The sequence below is a fragment of the Bufo gargarizans genome, chromosome 2 (assembly GCF_014858855.1).
Source record: "Bufo gargarizans isolate SCDJY-AF-19 chromosome 2, ASM1485885v1, whole genome shotgun sequence".
Classification (NCBI taxonomy): domain Eukaryota; kingdom Metazoa; phylum Chordata; class Amphibia; order Anura; family Bufonidae; genus Bufo; species Bufo gargarizans.
The window spans coordinates 471,388,053-471,403,775 of NC_058081.1; the positions used below are offsets into that span (position 1 = coordinate 471,388,053).

Genomic DNA, 15,723 nt, shown 5'->3' on the forward strand with positions numbered 1-15,723 from the left:
GGTCGCAGTGGAGAGGGTCTCTTGATCTGTGGGACCTGTACAGTCCTGCAATACACAGTCAACCTATTGATGTGAATAGACCCTGTGCAATGTTTCATTTCTCCTGTGGTGGCGCTGCAGATAAATTGAACATTTACTGCTAGGTGAAGGGACCCTCCTAACAAGTGGAGGTTGTTAGGAGAAAACTCTTTTAAGGAGAGATGATCAGTGCCTTTGGTATTGGTTGACCTCTAAATGGGTCTTTGGTTGGAAATGTGACAAATGTCTGCAGGCAGGGTGCACTCCATCATTAGTCACCCAATGGTACGTGGTCTACATCACGCTAAGGGGATTGAGTCTGATGGATTTAACAATTATGTGTTGTATCTCTTTGTACACATCCTTCCTGGTCTTCAAACCGATGACAAACATTAAGATGTTTCTATACCTACAAAAGCCCCTTGTATCTGTTGTATTCTTATGCTGAAACCGCACTTCAAAGTCCTGCAAACCCGTTACTAGCAGCTGCTGACCCACTTCCTCTTTTTATTTCAGGCTTTCTTTTCCAAAGTCTAAAATAATGTTTCACAATTTCTACATGTGCAACGTGCCAGACCGCAGGGGCAATATGTGAGTGTAATGGTGTGCCAAATGGGTGTAGTAGTTGTACTCACTTTCGCCGTAGCTCCCTGGGCCGGCCTTGCAGTGGAGGGGAAGACAGCACTAAATCCTCCGGTGCACTCTGTTGCAGGGAACACCAGCCAGATGGAAGTTGAGGTGCCCTTGATGGTAGTGGGTATGCTTTGGTGGATGGGCACCTGTGTTGTTTGTGACGCCAGCACCGTAAGGTGCAATTAGAAGAAAGAGTTGAATGATGAGAGAGGCAGTAGTTGAACCAAAAATAAACTTTACTTGTCTTGCAATAAGTATAGCAGCACTTTGTCATAAATGCAGATGGTAAAGCTGTAAATCCCAATAGCAGGCTCAGTGAGGTGGTGTATGTAGGTTCCAGCTCAACTGTATAGAAGTGATGATCTTACTGGTAGTTGGTTCCTGATCTTGCTCTGGTTACTCAGCCTTTCAATAATAGTTTGGATCCTCTGTAAATTCTATTCTGCAATTCAGCAATATTCAGTGATTCAGCAACCCAAGGGCGGTCTCCCTCATTGCAGGCAAACTCTCTGCTCCATTCTTTGAAAAGGTTGCACAAGATACAGCAATTATTCTCTTGAACCCCGGAAGGGTCCCTGGAAGGAGTATTACAGTAAATGATCAATAATTCCTAGTCTTGGACTACAAAGGTTGAAATAGCTTCAATCCCTGGGCTAGGCCCATGAGGACAGAGACAAGTCTGTCTCTTCTCTTCTCCTAACTCCTCACTCCTAATCTCTCTAACTTCCTGTGGCTGACCTATATAAATGGTGTTAAGGTGACACCTAGAGGTGGATAAAATACAATAAATAGTGCAAAATGACATAGGATGGCACAAACAATTTTGGAGTGTTCCCATCCACCTGTAGTGGGACACTACATTTGTCCCACATTAGCAGCAGATTATTATGTGTCACTTGCTGCAGTATAAAGCATGGAAGAGTTTCAGTGCATCAACTTGAGCTTTTAGTGGATTTCAGAAAACCCCAGCCTCCAATAAGCAAAGTAGCTAATCTGGAGTCTCTAATCATAGCTGGGCCCTAATTTCGAAGAGATAAAAAAAACAAGACTGAAGAGAGGGGTTAAAGAGATTTTACAAGTGATGTTTTATCCTCAGGATAGGTCATCAATACCTGATGGACAGGGGTCCAACCCCCCACACGGCCACCACTCAGCTGTTCTGTACTAACTCCAGCACCGGAAGTTCGTACCAAAACCACACAGTTTTATCCATGGTATGGTGGACAGAGCTGGTAACTGCTGCTCCCATCGAAGGGAATCGGGGAGTGATCCTGAGGATAGGCTGTCACTATGTAAAATGTAGGAAAACCCCATTAAAGTAACTCTACACCTTTTATCAAAAGTTAGGTCAGGTGCTTTGTGCTCATTAGTTTTTTATTGTATTATAATACTGGTTGGTGCTTTTTATTTTTTATTTTTTTATAAAAGAGCTCCAAATTCCCTGCATAGACTAAAGACAACATTTTGGTTACCAGCAGCCACCACTAGAGGGAGCTTAGCAGATTACTGTATACTTTGTTATTATTATTTTTAAGTCAATAAATAAACAGTCTGCAGTAGGCTCCTTCTAGTGGTGGCTGAAAGCAGCCAGAATTTAAAACTTATTTTTTTTCTTTAAAGGTTATCAGGGGATCAGAAAAATGAAAATATGACTGTTATGGAAATATATTAAAAAATAAATCAACACAGAATGTGGGAACCTGTTTGGATTAAAATCAGAATAGCATAACTTTCGAAGCTGCCGCCCCCCATTGCCAGACCTGTGGAAGGAAGCATATTTACCTGCTCCTCCTGTTGCAGGGTTCCGTCTCTTTTGGTCCCTGCTACCACTGCTGTGCTCAGGTCCTGCTTGTCAACATCCAGTTTGACAGTGGTCATCTGTGCTGCTGCAGCCAGTGACTGGCCGCAGTGGTGGCATATCCCCCGTGGGTCATGTGACCCAATCACATGAGTTGTGGGTACACTTCTCCACTGTGGCCAGTCATTGGCTGCAGTGGCACATGTGATCCCCGTCAAACCGGATGTTGATTAGCGGGACCAGAGCACAGCAGTGGCAACGTGGGACCGAAGGAGTTGGAACCCAGTAGCAGGGAGGAGGTAAGTATGTTCCCCTCCACAGGTCAGGTGATGTCAGGAAAGGGTTGCTGAAAGGCCTCCAAAACTGCACAACGCCTTTAAGTTGGATACAGATATCAGATTTGGCTGATCAGTTGCAGTTCCCTTTTAATGTATGTTCTTTACTCTATGAAGAAATTCTTTTGTTTCCTAACTTATTTCATAAGATGTGAAATATTCCCTCTGTATATATAATTATTACTGAATAGTAATTGCACAAAACGTATTTTTTCTGCCCTAATCTAAATAATCAATATTAATTTTGGGTCCCTCCCCTTACAAGGTAATTTGGGGTTTGCAACAATGAGGTAGTCCAAAACCTACCTTTTATTTAAGATTTATACTGCTAATCTCTCCATCCCCAGGCTTTATACTGCAGCGCAGCTTGTTCAGATTGGTTGCATAAACCCAAAACAACCTCACCAGGAGGTCGCTGAATACAGGGCTTATTATCATTATGGTGAGAACTGAATAATAAGTCTGGTGGCTGGTCCTCTGGATTTTCTGCATTGAAAAATCTGCACTGTAATTGGCCGAAATTCACAGTGATTTCGCTGTGGATTCCGTTTGAGTAAATTTGCTGTAGATTTCACCCTTTGCAAAGGGTGAAAGTTGTGGCAGAAATCTGCAGAATACATTGATTTTATGCCATGTTTCAAGCTCATATCTGATTTCCCAGTCATGTACACTGGAGGAGATATTTATCAAGACTGGTGCTCCCATATACCATTCTTGATCCCCCGAGTGCTGGAGTGAGATGCGCCTAATTTACTAAGAGGCAGATTAGGTGGGCGCATCTCTGCCCCTCCATGTGCCAAAAACTCAAATGTATGCCATCTAAAAAATATCTGATTTAAAAAAAATGTATGCCAGCTATGGGCTGGTGCTATAACCAATGCCAGTTTCTGGAGTAAGTTATTGTAAATTCAGTGGCCCACTAGAAGCCTTCCCCTTTCTGCTTAGCCCCACCACTTTGCTCACCACTTCAGAAAAGTAGCAAGAAGCTCAAAAAGTCGCTAATTTTGATGCAAAATCGACACCAAAATCTGTGTCAAATCTGACATGTGTGAACATGCCCTTACATTCTACAATGCGGTGTGCCTCCATTAGGCTACTTTCACACTTGGGGCAGGACGGATCCGACAGGCTGTTCACCATGTCGGATCCGTCCTGCGGCTATTTCGCCGTGCCCGCGGACCGCCGCTCCGTCCCCATTGACTATAATGGGGACGGGGCGGAGCTCCGGCACAGCACGGCGGTGCACGGAGAAAGCCGCCAGACTAAAAAGCCTGACATGCAGTAATTTTAGTCCGGCACCCTTTCTCCGTGCACCGCCCATATAGTCAATGGGGACGGAGCGGCGGCACGGCGGATCCGTCCTGCCGCAAGTGTGAAAGTACCCTAACCCTGCTTTTCTCACACTGCTCTATCTTTTTTGCGAGGCCGCAGAATGGAACAACGGATGCGGGCAGCACACGGTGTGCTGTCGGCTTCTTTTGCGGCCCCATTAAAATTAATGGGTCCGCACTCTGAATGAGCCCTAAGGCTTATATTACATGAGTAGATCATGCAGGCGATTGTTAGGAGGGAAGCGTTCCTTCCTGGGAATTACCTGCTCGCTATCGGAGGAGACCACTGCTATTACATGCAGTGATCTTCTCCTAAGTAGAAGGCTAATGCCTTCACTCGTCCCCATACTGAATCATTGTTTGCTGGCAGCAGATCGTTATTACATAGCAGGATCTGCTGCCGGCAAACAAGGATTTTTAAAACTGCTGAAAGATTCCAATTACTAAGGTGCAAAGCATAGTAGGGAATATCTAACAATGCAATTATGCCATCTAAATAATTGGCTTGTATGCAGAAGTGCTAAACCAAACTCCTGAGATCCAATGCAAAATCTGTAACAGTGCCCCCCCCCCCCCCCATACACACACACACACACACACACACACACACACACACCTCCTATATACCATTTGTAACACCGGTGTCTTCTTATATGGCCAGGGGGCTCAGTGTGATGCTTCTTCTGCACCCTCAATAGTTATTTCCCTGATTGTATGACTTTCCGGTTTGTATGCAATAATGGGAAAAAATTTGCTTACCGAAATTTTTCTTTCCTTGAGTCCAGGTAGTACACAAAGGGTTAATGTCTTGCACATCCTTTCTAGGATGTGCAAGACATGTTTTTTTTTAAAGCAGTGCATTTATTAGGGAGGGATATAGGTGCTGCTTTTGGACTCAAGGAAAAAAATTGGTTCGCAAATGTTCTCCTTCCTTATCGTCCTTCAGGCAGCACACAAAAGGATTTGAAAAGCAGTATTAGTTAAGGGGGAGATTAGACACCACAGCACTTGAGAGCATGTGTCTGCCAAAGGCTGAATAACTAGCAGCAGATAGGTCCAGTCTGTAATGTTTAGCAAAATTACATGATGAAGACCATGGTCAAATGAGATTCTCCACCCAAGATACTGCTGTAGACCAAGTTGAATGTGCTGTGACTCCACCAGGAAGTTGAAGATCCTGAGAATCGTAAGAAAACCTAATGGTATTCTTAACTTTGAGGCCTATCTTGTTACCCTGGTACTGTATAATAAGTGGATCTGCTGACCTAAAGTCCTTAGTCCTTTGTAGATACAGATAAAATGCTCTCAGAGGGTTTTGAAAAAAGAAGGCAGATAAGTCTCCTTGATTATTATTATCTGAAGATGAAAAAAAGGCATAGTCTGCAGTTTAAGTTGCTCCTGATAAACTGTTACGTAAGGTTCTCTACATGATAACACCTGAATCTCTTAGGGCTCTTTCACACGAGCGGATGCCTTGCGTGGAATCCGCTGCGTGAAAGAGCCAAGCCCCGTTCCGGACAGCAGAGACACGGAGCATTAACATGATTGATAATGCTTCATGCCTCTGTGATCTTTTTACTACAAAATCACGGTGACAACTTGATCTCGCTGTGATTTTGTAGTAAAAAGATCACAGAGAGGCACTGAGCATTATCAATCATGTTACTGCTCCGTGTCTCTGCTGTCCGGAACGGGGTTTGGCATCTGCTCGTGTGAAATAGCCCTTACACCCTCTTAGCCGAGGAGATTGGCACTAATAAAAGAACTTTCCAGGAAAAGTACCTTAATGAAATTTCTGAGAGCGGTTCAAAGGGAGGTTCCATAATGCTTTTAAGAAGCACCAAAACATGCCAGGATGAGACAGGATATTTTACTGGTGGATTGAGTTTAAACAAGGCCTATAACTAGTGGTTGAATAGATAAAGCACCACACATGAGGGCAATAATTGTGATAAAATGAACCCTCAGGGTATTGGGCTTTAACCCTAGCTGAAACCCCTCTTGCAGGAACTGTAGCACTTCAGGTAGGGACCTGTCTATTATCTTACCAGTCTCTAAAAATCTTACAAAACCCTACCATATGCTTTAGTAATGTCTGGCTTGCAAGCTACCAGTAGGATACCGATGACTGAATCAGTTAGGCCCTCTCCTTTTAGTCTCCTCCTATCAGTCTCCAGGCTGTATGCTGCAACATCTGTGGACTGTCTGAATCTGTAATTTCCAGAAGATTCCACTGGAGGGCTGTAAGAGGAGAGGAAACCATACCCTCCTTGGCCAGAATGGAATTATGGTGATGGCTGAGATTCTCTCGTCTCTGATCTTCCTGTGTACACGTCACGAGGGCAAAAGGAGGAAACACGTAAATGAAAATGTATCTCCAGCTGAAAGATAGTTTAGAGACCCCTTGATGTGAATTGCTGATATCTCTTTGTTGTGTCCAAGACATGATTTGTCTCTACTGGTTCCTCAGAATAGAGCAAGCTCTCCCCTACTTGTTGATAAGTTGTCTGTATGAAAGTGTCCAGGAAAAGCCAAAGAGCTAGGTATGTTGCTCTGAACTCTCTCTGACTGGTGGAGAGCTGTCTATCTTGAGGAGACCAGCTCCTCTGGGCCCAGAAATTGTGCACATGGGCTCCCCAACTGGTAACTGAGACATCTGTCGTTAAGGTTACTGTAGGAGTTGGAAGCAATGATCTGCCTTTTGCAATATTCCCTGAATGAAACCAGCTGTGGTCCCTCATTGTCTCTGGTTTGATGACAATCAGGTGATCTAGAGCAATCCCATGATGATTCCATTCTGAGAGAAAGTTGGTTTGAAGCTTCCGAATGTGTGCCAACGCCCAAGTAACTGCTTCTGTGGCTAAAGTTAGACTCCCAGGATCTTCATGGATGCTCTGACAGACACCTAACGATGAGATTTCAAGAATCTTACTTCCCTCTTGATCTTCTGGATTCGATTCTGCAAGAGATTCAGTATCATGGCCTTGGAGACTAATTATAATTCTAAAAAGAGAGAGATTGAGAAGGAGGCAGTATTGATTTTTGCTAGTTAATAAAAAAAAAACCCTGTGATCGTGCAAGATCTGGATGGTACGATCAACATGCGCTACAAGGAGGTCTTTTCATTATACTCTAATTTACTCTAAGGATACTACAAATATGCCTTCTAATCTTAGAGCTGCACTAGCTGCAGCTAGTGCCATGACTATAAATCCATAACCACTGATGACATGCCAAAGGGAATGCAGCTAAACTGAAAATTAGATATATTACCTTGATGAGCAACTGCTACTCTGAGAAACCTGCGATGAGCCAATAGTATGGGTACATGCGGACAAGGCATCTATGTGGTCTATCTTTGCCATGAATTTGCCTTCTTGTAGAATGGTGATCACAGAGCGAATATTTTCCCTTCTGAATTTCTTTTTGAGAAGATATCTGTTTAAGGGGGGTTATCTACTGTGAAAGAGGTCACGTGTGGGCATGGCTAATGTGAGGGGCATAACTACTGTGTGGGGGTATTAAGAGGACTGAGTGGGATTGGGTATGTATAGTTATGTTTTGGGCAGAGTTAGTGGCGTGGCCTAGTATGAAAAAATTTGCTACATGCGTCGCACATATTGTCCCTCTTTGTGCTTCAAAACTTGGAAGGTATGTAAAAACCCTATGTAGGGGCAGTCCCTACAAAAAAACTGGGAAACATATTGAAGACAGCCAGACCGCCATCTAGACAACACTCTGAGCATAGGAGAAACACATGGGAAGCACTCTCTTGAAACAACGGGACAGCAGTCAAAGCGCTAAACCAGGAACACTCCTGGTTAATGCTGCAGACCCGACCTCATGGCAATAAATCAGCCAGTAGCCATATATATGTGCGAGATCAAATAAATGTCGTCTTCTATCTTTTACAGGGGGTTAGCAGTGTAAATTATTATTATTCTGTCCTAGACTGGAGGAGGAAGACATTAACTGTGTGCTGCCTGAAGGATGATAAGGAAGCACTGGATCACCACCAAAACTAGTTGACACCCTTTCTCTGAATGACCACGTTGGATAATGTTGGACTCTTTGTTTTTGACAGGTTAACGCATCACCATCTCTCACGTCCAGCACGGCCAATGACCGTATTCTGAAATACAACCTCATCAATGACATTTTGAATATCGTTGTTCCAAATGGGGAGATCCCGGACTGCAAGTGGAATAAAGTCCCACCCAAAGAAGCTCTGGGAAGCTATGAAATCTTGTAAGACGTGACCACCATCTAATTGGCTTCCCTGAGTTTGTTGTATGTTTCTTTCTGCTCTGTCCACTGCAGTGTGCACCCTGACAGTCATTACCAAATGTATGGCGGCAATAAGTCCTCGTTAGGGCTGTTTCACAAGGATGTGATCAGTACGTGCGTCTGCGCATCTGCCTCGCCAACCATAACTCCGTTGAACTGACCTGACTGTAGATAGCGCATATCTGATCATTAATTTCTTGTACAAGAGAGTCGCGATCAGATATAAACTGATTGCATGATAAAACACTATGATACAGTCAGTTCAGGGAACACGGTCGGCTGGGATACACATGGTCCCTTCTCCCTGGACTGATCACAGTCATGTGAAACAGTCATTTAGATGGGTTCACATGTAGGTTTCTGCTGGTCTTTTCCTGTACTTTTAGGGTACTTTCACACTAGCGTTTTTGTTTTCCGGTATTGAGTTTACGTCGCAGGAGCTCAATACTGGTAAAAAACTGATCAGTTTTATCCTAATGCATTCTGAATGGATTGCTCTCCATTCAGGATGCATCAGTTCAGTCCCTCTTACGTTTTTTGGGCAGAGAAAATACCACAGCATTCTGCAGTTTTCTCTCTGGCCAAAAATCCTGAACGCTTGCCGAAATGCCGCATCCGGCATTAATTTCCATTGAAATGCATTAATGTTACGGCAAAACGGATCTGGTTTTCCAGTCTGCGCATGCTCAGACCTTTAAAAATAAGAAGAAGAATAAATACCGGATCCGTTTTTCCGCCTAGGACCGCCTCCTGGACTTCAAAGCCCAGAATGAGCAGGGATATAAATGATAACAAAGGATTGGGCATGTTGAAATCCAGCATGCCTGATTCTTATTTCTTCCATTGCATCTGGACAACACCATACACATTAGGTAGCTGGCTGGTCCCGCTGAAATTGCCGATTTCAGCAGACACTCATGTAAAATGGGCACCTTTACATGGAGTACCAGAGCTTTTCTCACGTGATTGTAGAATTCCCTATCGTGTAAAATAATGCTGTCCTACTCCGCTGGTACATCTGGGGGGTATCCTAAATACAGGGAAGCCTCTCGGACTGCCAGAGGAGTATGCCTTTTCCTACATTACTCAGGGTTCTCTGGTGATTCAGTGATGGCATCAAGAAAAGGTGTTTGCCCCTTGCTTCCTGCACATTAGCATCCCTGCTGCTATCACTGGACCACTAATGACACCCTGCCCAACCCAAGTAAAAGATGGGCACTGTGGTTGAAAGTGTTATAGGGGGATCATAGAGCCCAGATACTCCCGAGCATCTCCGGTTTTGTTCTAGTTTTTTATTTATTTGTCTATGTTGTTCTCTAATTCACTGAGGAAAATAAGGGGGAATGCTGCAGCTCCCTGCAAACCAGATAAAGTACAATAATGCCATAGTCACAAAAAATATTATAGTGCTAATGCTACGCTTATTTATAAAGTGAGATGCTTGGCAAGGGATGCAGGTACCAACATGCATGCCGAACCCACCCCATACCTTTCCTTGTGCAAGACGGCTTCCAATGAATGTAGTGAGAGCAGGCCACAGCTTTAGGCCTCATGCACACGACCGTTGTGTGCATCCGTGGCCGTTGTGCCGTTTTCTGTTTTTTTTCGCGGACCCATTGACTTTCAATGGGTCCGTGGAAAAATCGGAAAATGCACCGTTTTGCAGCCGAGGCCGTGATCCGTGTATCCTGTCCTATTTTTTTGACGGACAACGGTTCACGGACCCATTCAAGTCAATGGGTCAGTGAAAGAACACGGATGCACACAAGATTGGCATCCGTGTCCGTGATCCGTGGCCGTAGGTTGCTTTCATACAGACGGATCCGAAGATCCGTCTGCATAAAAGCTTTTTCAGATCTAAGTTTTCACTTCGTGAAAACTCATATCCGACAGTATATTCTAACACAGAAGTGTTCCCATGGTGATGGGGACGCTTCTAGTTAGAATACACTACAAACTTTGTACAAGACTGCCCCCTGCTGCCTGGCAGCACCCGATCTCTTACAGGGGGATATGATAGCACAATTAACCCCTTCAGGTGCGGCACCTAAAGGGGTTAATAGTACTATCATATTCCCCTGTAAGAGATCAGGGCTGCCAGGCAGCAGGGGGCAGACCCCCCCCCCCTCCCCAGTTTGAAAATCGTTGGTGGCACAGTGTGCGCCCCCCATCGGGCCCCCCCTTCCTCCCTCTAATGTTAGAAATCGTTGGTGGCACAGTGTGCGCCCACCATCGCCCCCCCCCCCCCTCCCTCCCTCTATTGTAATAAATCGTTGGTGGCACAGTGTGCGCCCACATGGCCCCCCCCTCCCTCCCTCTATTGTAATAAATCGTTGGTGGCACAGTGTGCGCCCACCATCGCCCCCCCCCTCCCTCCCTCTATTGTAATAAATCGTTGGTGGCACAGTGTGTGCCCACCATCGGCCCCCCTCCCTCTATAGCAGTAACAACATTGGTGGCAGTGTGCAGCCTCCCATTCCCCACCCCCCCATCATTGGTGGCAGCGGAGTTCCGATCGGAGTCCCAGTTTAATCGCTGGGGCTCCGATCGGTAACCATGGCAACCAGGAAGCTACTGCAGCCCTGGTTGCCATGGTAACTTAGCAATAGTACAACAGTAGAAGATTCATACTTACCTGCTTGCTGCTGCGATGTCTGTGAACGGCCGGGAGGGAGGGAGGGGGGGGGCGATGGTGGGCGCACACTGTGCCACCAACGATATTCAAACGGGAGGGGGGGGGCCTGCCCCCTGCTGCCTGGCAGCCCTGATCTCTTACAGGGGAATATGATAGTACAATTAACCCCTTTAGGTGCCGCACCTGAAGGGGTTAATTGTGCTATCATATACCCCTGTAAGAGATCGGGTGCTGCCAGGCAGCAGGGGGCAGTCTTGTACAAAGTTTGTAGTGTATTCTAACTAGAAGCGTCCCCATCACCATGGGAACGCCTCTGTGTTAGAATATACTGTCGGATCTGAGTTTCACGAAGTAGCTCATATCCGACAGTATATTCTAACATAGAGGCGTTCCCATGGTGATGGGGACGCTTCAAGTTAAAATATACCATCGGATTGGAGAAAACTCCAATCCGATGGTATAAAAGAACTCCAGACTTTACATTGAAAGTCAATGGGGACGGATCCGTTTGAAATGGCACCATATTGTGTCAACATCAAACGGATCCGTCCCCATTGACTTGCATTGTAATTCAGGACGGATCCGTTTGGCTCCGCACGGCCAGGCGGACACCAAAACGACTTTTTTTTCATGTCCGTGGATCCTCCAAAAATCAAGGAAGACCCACGGACGAAAAAACGGTCACGGATCACGGACCCGCGGACCGTAAAAATAAACTGTCGTGTGCATGAGGCCTTATACTGAGACTAATTAAAATCAGCCTATGGGGCGGACAGGCCAATCAGGAGTGCACGACTCGCTGGAGTGCCACATCTCCAGCATTGTAAATCTGCAAAGAAAAGGGGGTCAGTCAGCACATCCCAATGCGCAGGTGCAAAGCTGTGGCCTGCTCTCACTACATTCATTGGAAGCTGTCTGGCACAAGGAGAGGTATGGAGTGGGTTCGGCATGCATGTTGGTACCTGCATCCCTTGTAATGGAGGCCATTATGGCCCCAAAAATGGTAAAAAGCAGAGTGGACCCAGCATGCATGTGGAACCAACACTTCCTGAACTTTATGGCGGCCATTATGGTGCATAACAGGTAGTATTTAGTGTTAGGACCCGTCTTACAGAGATCGCCTTGACGTCCAGCAGACGGGCCCAGATGGTATTGTACAAAATGCATTTGCCAAGCATCTCACTTAATAAATAAGCGTAGGATTAGCACTATAATATTTTTTGTGACTATGGCATTATGGTACTTTATCTGGTATTCGGGGTGCTGCTGCATTCCCCCTTTTTTTTCTGTAGGTTTATGCCATGGCAGCGTGAACCTGCGCATTGGGAGGTGCTGACTGACCCCCTTTTCTTTGCAGTTCTCTAATTCACTTTCACGAAGTAGCACTGTACATTAGGGAGGAGAATATATCTTGCCATCTACCCCGAGAGCCCACTAGGGACCATATCAGTCTATATCAAGGTGTCTTGGGGATAGCTGCTATTGTATCCTACGGAGGCGGTCGGCTAATACTGATAGTTTAGTTGGGTTTTTGTCAGCCTCTGCATGTTCATGGACACTACAATTGATAAATCATTTTGCACTTGTAAGAATGGATACTAATGGTAGCAGTGCGACACTGCCTTTGTTTGTATGTTTATTCTTCAAATATTAGAAAACTTGATAAAAACAGTAAAAAAATAAATAAAAGTGTTATAGGGGGCGCTGTAGCTGGAACTGTTTTAGGGTGTACTGGAACTGGAACTGTTATGGTGCACTCACTGGAATTGTCCTGTGAGAAGTAGGTAGTATCATAAAAACAATGTTCCTTAAAACTCAAGATATTTCTTCTTGGGCCAAATTATTGGGGAGAAGTCACACTCTCATATTTATACATCTGCTTAGATGCTTTGATAAGATGGTCCTTTTGATGACATCCACCTTCTAGGAACTGATAATCTCACAAGAAAAAAGGAAAACCTATTAGGCTACTTACACATCTGCGTCTTTGCTGGATCCATCGTGGATCAGCAAAAACGCTTCCGTTATGATAATACAACCATCTGCATCCTTTCTGAACGGATCCGGATGTATTATCTCTAAAATAGCCATGAGGTATCCTGCACTAAACCTATGGTAAGTCAATCGGAGACTGATCCGTTTTCTTTTGTGTCGGTGAAAACTGATCCATCACCATTGACTTACATTGTGAGTCATGACGGACCCGTCTTGCTCCACATCCCAGGGCGCACTCAAAATCGCTGCTTGCTGCTTGGGAACGCAATGAAACGGAACAGACTGCATTCTGGTGCACTCCGTTCCCTTCAGTTCATTGACAATGAATGGGGACAAAACTGAAGCGTTATCCTCCGGTATTGAGATCTTATAACGGATCTCAATAGCAGAAAGGGAAAGCGCAGATGTGAAAGTAGCCTAAGGGCTCATGCATATGACCGTATGTATTTTGCGGTCCGCAAAAAAAAGGACCTGCAAAAAATACGGATGACATCCGTGTGCATTCCGTGATTTGCGGAACGGAACAGCTGGCCCTTCATAGAACTGTACTATCCTTGTCCGTAATGCGGACAATAATAGGACATGTTCAATTTTTGGGCGGAACGGACATACGGAAACGGAATGCACACGGAGTAACTTCAGTTTTTTTTGCGGACCCATTAAAGTGAATGGTTCCGCATACGGTCCGCAAAAAAACAAAACGGACGCGGAAAGAAAATACGTTTGTTTGCATGAGCCCTAACCCTGACCATCACAGTATTATGAAGAGAGGTTGCTAAATAAGCAGCAAAGGGCATCTAGTTCCAACTCCTGTCCCATTTTAACCCTCGAAATTGATAACTGCCTACTAATTAGGCACAACCAATACATATGGAAAATTGGCTCCCAAATCATAGTCCGTGAAATGCTGAAGCTGAGAGACAAAAAATAAATTGGGGTCTGCAAACTCGCCTTTATTAAAAGAGGCCAGAAGATTAGCCAATCTCGTGCATGGCTTTCCCCCCCTCCGAACTAAATCACCCAGTAAAGCATGAAAAGACCTACAGATCCAATCATCTATGTAACATTATTTGGTTGTGTCCCTTTGTAGATTTGATGAAGAAGCTGCACAGGCCGATGGGTCAGAACGGGACCTGAGGAACCGACCAGGACAGACATTTGGCTTCAAAGGCAGCCGAACCAAAGAGTCTGGGAGATCTGCACCCACGACTTGGAAATAGTTGTTTTATAGGGAAATGTGGATGAAGTTCTACAGTCTCCTGAGTGGAAGGGGTATTTGTTTGCCGGAGGTGGAGATACATCCACACAAAAAAAAAGACATGGAGACATACAAGATGAAATGCCGTGTGAAAGCGATGATATGGACTGTGGAAGAAGAATTTATAGGGAAATTGCCGAGACGGGAAGTGGCGGTGCACAAGGCTATGTATATTTCATCTGCAGAAGGTGCATGCTGATAGCTGCAATAGTCTGCACAGGAAGGACATGGTGTGGAGGAAAATGTCTTCCTCTATAATCCTTCCATCTTCAGTGCTCTGGAAATTGTATTTATTCAGAAGAGACTTACCATTATACTTACTTAGTTCTAGGCCTAAAACTTAGGCTGCACTACTGAGAGGGTCTAATGACACCATCCCCAGTTGTCTCAGAATTGGAATCACCATGGAGAATAAGGATTATTTGGATCTACACAAAGTCATGTTGTCATCACAGTTTCTTAGCAGTGCAGTCTCAGGCTTTGGGCCTGTAGACTTTGTGCAAAATGACAGGTCAACTTGCAGAACTCTGCTACATCATTACCAGTAGATAGTACTATATGGCTTGACAGATGACAGGAGAAATAAGCATCCTACATCCTAAGGACTTTACATGTTAGATTATATAACTTTGTACCCCACCTTCTCCAGCTGTCCCCTCCACTTTCTTCATCAGTGGTTGAAGATTCCTGACCATTTATAACCAACTCTAATCAGTCCTATGCTGACATCAACAGGAGGAGGATGACTGAATCCATTGTTCTGGCTGGAATATCCCTCTGATGTTCAGGATGTAAATTAACAGGAAAGTCTGATTCATGCATGGAAATTGCATCCACAAGATTGCAATAAACAAAATGTACACAATGGGACAGTTTGTGTTCTTTTCTATAGTTGTAAAATATCTATTTCTTCTCACTTGATAAATGATAAAATTCTGGCTGCATGCAGCGACCACTAGGGGGAGCTAACTGCCGGTGGATTTATACAGGTAGTATTGAATGTAATGGAAGCTGAAGGGTAGTGAGCTCCCCCTAGTGGCTGCTGCAGGTGGGCGCTATGGCAGTGTCAAAGCACTTCTAGAGGTTGTTCCACCATAAGAACTTATCACCTATCAACAGAATGAGGCTGTGTTCACATTGTCGGTAGGAGTCTCCATCACAAATACCAGACACCCTGACGGAAATGTAACGTACCCCGTTGTAGTCGAGGTCCCCATCTAATGCTATTAGTGTTAGTTATGTCCCGTTTGGAGCACTTCAGTTATTTTTCTTATTCGTCTTCTGGAACATAACCTACATGGTTAGCACTGATGTGAACTGTAGAAGTATCTGAATTGGTGAGGTTCTGACTTCGCAGGGCAAGGTCTACCCGTGTGGCCATACTCTTTGGGTAAATTCGCAGGTCCCAAAAAAATAATATGTTTAATTGAACT

At 44.8% G+C, this 15,723-nt stretch overlaps 1 protein-coding gene across 1 annotated transcript in view; it reads left to right on the top strand.

The window, feature by feature from the left end:
- The window catches only part of TTLL1 (tubulin tyrosine ligase like 1), a 52,496-nt gene extending 37,357 nt beyond the window's left edge, over positions 1-15,139 (top strand). Inside the window, exons 9-10 of the mRNA XM_044277849.1 lie at positions 8,200-8,363; positions 14,123-15,139. Of these exons, the coding sequence (XP_044133784.1) occupies positions 8,200-8,363; positions 14,123-14,252 (294 nt within the window). The 3' untranslated portion in view covers positions 14,253-15,139. The remainder of the gene's footprint in view (positions 1-8,199; positions 8,364-14,122) is intronic.
- The last annotated feature ends 584 nt before the right edge of the window (positions 15,140-15,723 follow it).